A 5,607-nucleotide genomic window follows, 5' to 3' on the forward strand; every position below is an offset into this window, starting at 1 on the left:
ATGAAATAAATACTAAGTGTGGGCGAATGGCTACCTAATATTAAACTTATAACTAACAACTTACCGCTATGCCACCAGAATATTTTTTACCACACACTTTACAGCAAAGGAATGTACAAATTACTTATTTCACAAATAAAAAATACAAATTTAGTGAATAATACAGGTAATAATGAACTAAGTAATTTGAAAGAAAATAAATAGATATTCTTAAATAAAAATTATAGTTTAACTACTTTATTATTGTTACTTTTTTTTTTATTATTATTATTATATGTATATATAATGATCTAATTATATAATTAAATGAATTAATAAAATATTTTGTTTAAATAAGATTAGCTAAATTTTGCCCCTTATCTGTGCGTGACGCAACTTAAAATGCACCACTATCACGTCGAGGTCACCAAATGTTGCCGCCAGGGCTGTTCTAAAAAATCCCAAATATAAATGGGGAACAGAACTTAGCCGTACGGCTTAAAATAGAAGCAACTAATAACACTAGTTTACAAATAAAAAAAAAATTTCTGACCTATGACTTATGATAGTCATTTTTTATGTAAAATCGTCCACTGAGTCCGAAAATGAAGTCTAAAATACAAAAAGTAGAACAGTTTTTTAGTTATTGCGAAATTAGCGTTTTTCGTGTACCGCAAAAAAACGTTTTCATTATATTCTAAATATCTTTAATTGCATTCAACTGATTTTCATTTTTTTTACATAAAATTAAACAATATTAAATTACCTATAACTTTTATATTAAATAATTTTTTATTTGACTTTTTTGTCGTTTGCTATCTACGAATTTACCACTGAATTTTTATCATTTTTTTAAAATATCAGAAAAAATTCAGAGTTTTACGTAAAATACAACAATAAAAAATAAATTTATCAACAATAATTTCAATAGACGTTATACTCTAATACATAACAAAGAAAATGATATATTATTTTGTAAAATTGATAAAAAAATGAAGAAGTTATGCGCGATTGAAAAATAAAACTAATTTCCTAATATCAGAGTTTTCTAATTCGATGCTTTAATTTTGTATAATATAGAAAAATTACTAACAATATTACTTTTCAAAACAAAATTACGATTTTTTAAATAACTTAAGGTTATTTCATATAGTTTTATTGGGATATTTTTAAATTGAGTTAATTTTACTGTTTGGTGGGGTTGTGATAAATTTTCGTATTTAAAAAAAAATGATAATTCTCTAAAAATATAAAGTAATTTTCTATAGAATTAAGAAAATTGAAATTGTTTTAGCATGGATTTAGAAAATCATTTTAAATATAGTAAATTTAATATATAATAAATAAAATAAATAATTAAGTTTTACAAATAGGAAAACAATTATAATTTTCGCTATGATATTTTTTGTAATTAGTTTTATGATAACCAAAGAATAATTTTTATTGAACTAAAAATAGGACGTATTAGTCTTAATATTTCTTTTGTATGTTTCATTGCTTTCTCTTATAAGAAACCAACAATAGTCACCCATCATTGCTTCATCCCAAAACCCTTGGTAACGACGTTCTATATCATTTATTTGTTGATGAAAACGTTCACCATGCTCATCGCTTTCATTTCCAAGATTTTCAGGAAAAAAATCTAAGTGTGCATGAAAAAATTCTATTTTTAATGACATTTTAACCCCTANATGTGCATGTAAAAAATGTATTTTCAATGACATTTTCACCCCTATTCCCGATAAAATTAAAAAATATACATGTATCTTTTATTCAGAAAATAATAAAATTATAAAATGTACTGCTTACCTATTTTTGAATAGTTTATCAATAAATCGTCTACTATTTCTCTATAATTTAAACTTTTGAATTTTCCTAAAAATGAATTTACAACCAAACGAAATGAGTTCCATGCTAAAGCCTCGTCTTTTGATAAAGTTAACACAAAATTGGAGTCGTTCATTAGTTTTTTTATTTGTGGTCCTATGAAAATACCTTCTTTGATTTTTGCATCAGACAAATGTGGAAACACAGTTTTCAAATAAGTAAATGAATTTCCATTTTTATTTAAAGCTTTAACAAAATTTTTAAAAAGTCCAAGTTTAATATGTAAAGGTGGCAGGATTATTCTATTTTTATTAACAAGAGGATTGAATTTGACATTTTCTTTGCCCACTGTTAAGTTAACTCGATCTGGCCAATATTTTCGTGTGTAATGTTCTTGACGTGCTCGACTATCCCATGTACACAAAAAACACATGTATTTTGTGTATCCTTGTTGCAAGCCAGTTACCATTGCAATGACTTTAAGGTCTGCACAAATTTTCCAATTGTGTTGATTGTAGTTGATTAGAGAAAGTAATATAGCCATTGATTCATACGATTATTTCATATTTACAGCATGCGCTAATGGAATTGAAGGTTTGATGTTTCCTTGGTGCAGTAAAACTGCTTTCAGGCTTAGTTTAATTGCTATCAATAAACAAACGCCATTCGGTTGGATCATATGGCTCACCAAATTCTTTAAACAAACCGTAAATGTCGTTACAATAACAAACATTGTTTTTTTTTATATAATATTGAGCATAATATTTCTGACGACTTCTGTAAAATGTAACTTTTACTTGTGATTTTAATAAATTTCGTTCTTGCAATCTTGATGCCAATAACTCTGATTTTTCCTTTGAGAGTTTTAAATCTCTTATTAAATCATTAAGTTCAGTTTGGGTAAAAAGCTTCGGAATTTTTTCAAGTTTAAAACTAATGTCAGTCTTACATTCGGCATGATTACTTGATTCTGGCGATTCACTATATTCTTTTTGGGGCAAACAGGATATTTAACTGAGAGTGAATGTGGAACAGGTTTTGACATGGAGTTTACATGTGCATATTCAACTGTTTTATGACGTCCATGTTGCTTTATTTTAGTCAAGCAGAAGTAGCAATCAACTTCGTGACACATTGGTTGTCGCCAAATTGTTGGTACATCAAATGATAAGTATCGTCTAAAGTGAATAAAAATTTTTAAGATTTTAGTTATTTTATACATAAATAATGTAAAAAATTTCAAAAATATATATTTTTTTTTACTTTGCGCCTGTCATCCACATTGTTAATCCAGTTTTGCACGTGTTACATAAGACATTTGGCGTCCACGATTCACCTAAGTTCTCTGGAGAAATATAAAAGTAAAGACGATACGCAGATTGCAATGTACTAGTAAAATTCGGGGGTGTAACAAAAATATATTCGCCACACACATAACAAAATTTATTGGGGTTATTCTTACACTTATATTGACGTTTATTTGAACTCATTTTTATCTTTATTAAGAATAAACGTAAAATAGTTATATGGATTATTTATATATCATAGAAAAAATGAATATATTAATAGAATATAGAACGCTTCTATGACCAAAATAAATTTATCCGTTTTATTTCAAATGACAAAATGTTCAGTGCTACCAATTAATGATGAGCAGTGAGGCCAAGGCGAAGTTTTTTGGTTCGTAATTCAAAATTTCATATTGAAGGAAATAACCTTAAGTTATTTAAAAAATCGTAATTTTGTTTTGAAAAGTAATATTGTGAGTAATTTTTCTATATTATACAAAATTAAAGCATCGAATTAGAAAACTCTGATATTAGGAAATTAGTTTTATTTTTCAATCGCGCATAACTTCTTCATTTTTTTATCAATTTTACAAAATAATATATCATTTTCTTTGTTATGTATTAGAGTATAACGTCTATTGAAATTATTGTTGATAAATTTATTTTTTATTGTTGTATTTTACGTAAAACTCTGAATTTTTTCTGATATTTTAAAAAAATGATAAAAATTCAGTGGTAAATTCGTAGATAGCAAACGACAAAAAAGTCAAATAAAAAATTATTTAATATAAAAGTTATAGGTAATTTAATATTGTTTAATTTTATGTAAAAAAAATGAAAATCAGTTGAATGCAATTAAAGATATTTAGAATATAATGAAAACGTTTTTTCGCGGTACACGAAAAACGCTAATTTCGCAATAACTAAAAAACTGTTCTACTTTTTGTATTTTAGACTTCATTTTCGGACTCAGTGGACGATTTTACATAAAAAATGACTATCATAAGTCATAGGTCAGAAATTTTTTTTTTATTTGTAAACTAGTGTTATCAACAAAAATTTCCTATACAATTTAGAATTTGTTAAATGCAAAATATTTTTTTGTTTATCCAAAATAGGATTGTTTAACTTAATAAATATAAAGAAATAATTAAAATAACAACACAAATTTTTATTATTGCTGAATTAAATAATTAATAAATATAAACACTAGGCTGGTCTTTATCTACTAAGGCTAAAAAAAAAATTGAACAAAACATAGCGGCACCCCCTAATTTTGTTTATTTTTAGATAATAATGATTTTTGTTGAGTTTCGTAAGATTTACTTTCCCCCTTCGGGTGCCGAATGAGGGTTGAAAATCCACTGAATAGGGTGGTTTTTTAGTTTTTGGCTAATATCTCAACAACAAAAGCTCAAAACGAAAAATTGTATAGAATAAAAATTATAGACCTTAATATTTTCTATATAAATTGTATCTTTACAAATTCTCGTAGGTTGATTTTTTTCCTCGCCAGGACGAAAACAAAAAAATATTTGAATAGTTCGGTACATCAAACAATTATAAAAGTATTTACGTTTACAGGGACAACTGATTATAATATATACAAAATAAATCATAAAAAGATTATAAAATATACTCTATAATATAAGTTTAAAAAAATGCATTTTATAAATAAGCATACTAAGGTGTCAATGAAAGTACTAGTATTTCTTTACATAATTGACATTTAAATTAGAATGTTGCTGTCATCGATTTTTTTTTGTGATCTGGAAAAACTTTTCGATATTTCTGAACGACCTAAAACATGTTAAGTATAAATTAGTAATTTAGCAATCCGTTCTATATATTTTATTGCAATTTACTTGAAGTATAAATTGTTTTTGTGCTTCATTTTTCGTTAGTTTATCATTGAACTCCTCCATCAATTTCACACCCCTTTCAGCAGTGTCATTTACAACACGGATTGATTTAACTATTTTTTTCGCTTCTTGGTAATACTTATCACCTTCCCAATTCGAGGAGTCTAATTTCAAAAATTCTGTATCGATATTAAATCTTATAAAAAAATATCCCGAACTTTGTTCAAGCATATCTGTAAAAAACTCTTGTTTCAGAAACGTCTCCACATTATCTATTTTTAAAAAATATTTTTTTGGACCAAAATCGCTTTGATCTGATGGGTAAGTAGATAAATTATTTAAAATAATTTTTGCCATTTTATTTCGGGTTTCTAACGAAACTCTATTATCAAATATTGGAAAAACAATACATTCTTGATTAAAGTACCACAAATGATTTAAAAATTTTTTTAAACACGAATCTGCAATAATTTTATCATCATTTTTATATTCATATAGAGTCCTTATTAAGTGCATATCGTTTAGTGGCGCTTCACATGAATGGTCAGCCATAGACCACGGCCTTATACAAATTTTTATAATAAATGCACATATTCTGCATATTGCAGTCTCTTCCGACTTGGATAATTTGAATTCTTGTTGAAGTAAAA

At 26.1% G+C, this 5,607-nt stretch overlaps 2 protein-coding genes across 2 annotated transcripts; both read right to left on the bottom strand.

Annotated features, from left to right (window-relative positions):
• Positions 1-2,444: 2,444 nt before the first annotated feature.
• LOC126910234 (uncharacterized) lies at positions 2,445-3,484 on the bottom strand. Its single transcript, XM_050692605.1, has 3 exons — positions 3,070-3,484; positions 2,756-2,984; positions 2,445-2,660 (listed from the first exon to the last, which is right to left on the bottom strand). The coding sequence occupies exons 1-3, from the start codon at positions 3,294-3,296 to the stop codon at positions 2,445-2,447; spliced, it is 672 nt and encodes a 223-aa protein (XP_050548562.1). The 5' UTR covers positions 3,297-3,484.
• Positions 3,485-4,374: 890 nt separating this feature from the next.
• On the bottom strand, positions 4,375-5,334 carry LOC126893640 (uncharacterized). Its single transcript, XM_050664029.1, has 2 exons — positions 4,961-5,334; positions 4,375-4,895 (listed from the first exon to the last, which is right to left on the bottom strand). The coding sequence occupies exons 1-2, from the start codon at positions 5,312-5,314 to the stop codon at positions 4,830-4,832; spliced, it is 420 nt and encodes a 139-aa protein (XP_050519986.1). The 5' UTR covers positions 5,315-5,334; the 3' UTR covers positions 4,375-4,829.
• Positions 5,335-5,607: the final 273 nt, after the last annotated feature.

The sequence above is a fragment of the Daktulosphaira vitifoliae genome, unplaced genomic scaffold (assembly GCF_025091365.1).
Source record: "Daktulosphaira vitifoliae isolate Bord-2020 unplaced genomic scaffold, ASM2509136v1 Scaffold_1, whole genome shotgun sequence".
NCBI classification, from domain to species: Eukaryota; Metazoa; Arthropoda; class Insecta; order Hemiptera; family Phylloxeridae; genus Daktulosphaira; species Daktulosphaira vitifoliae.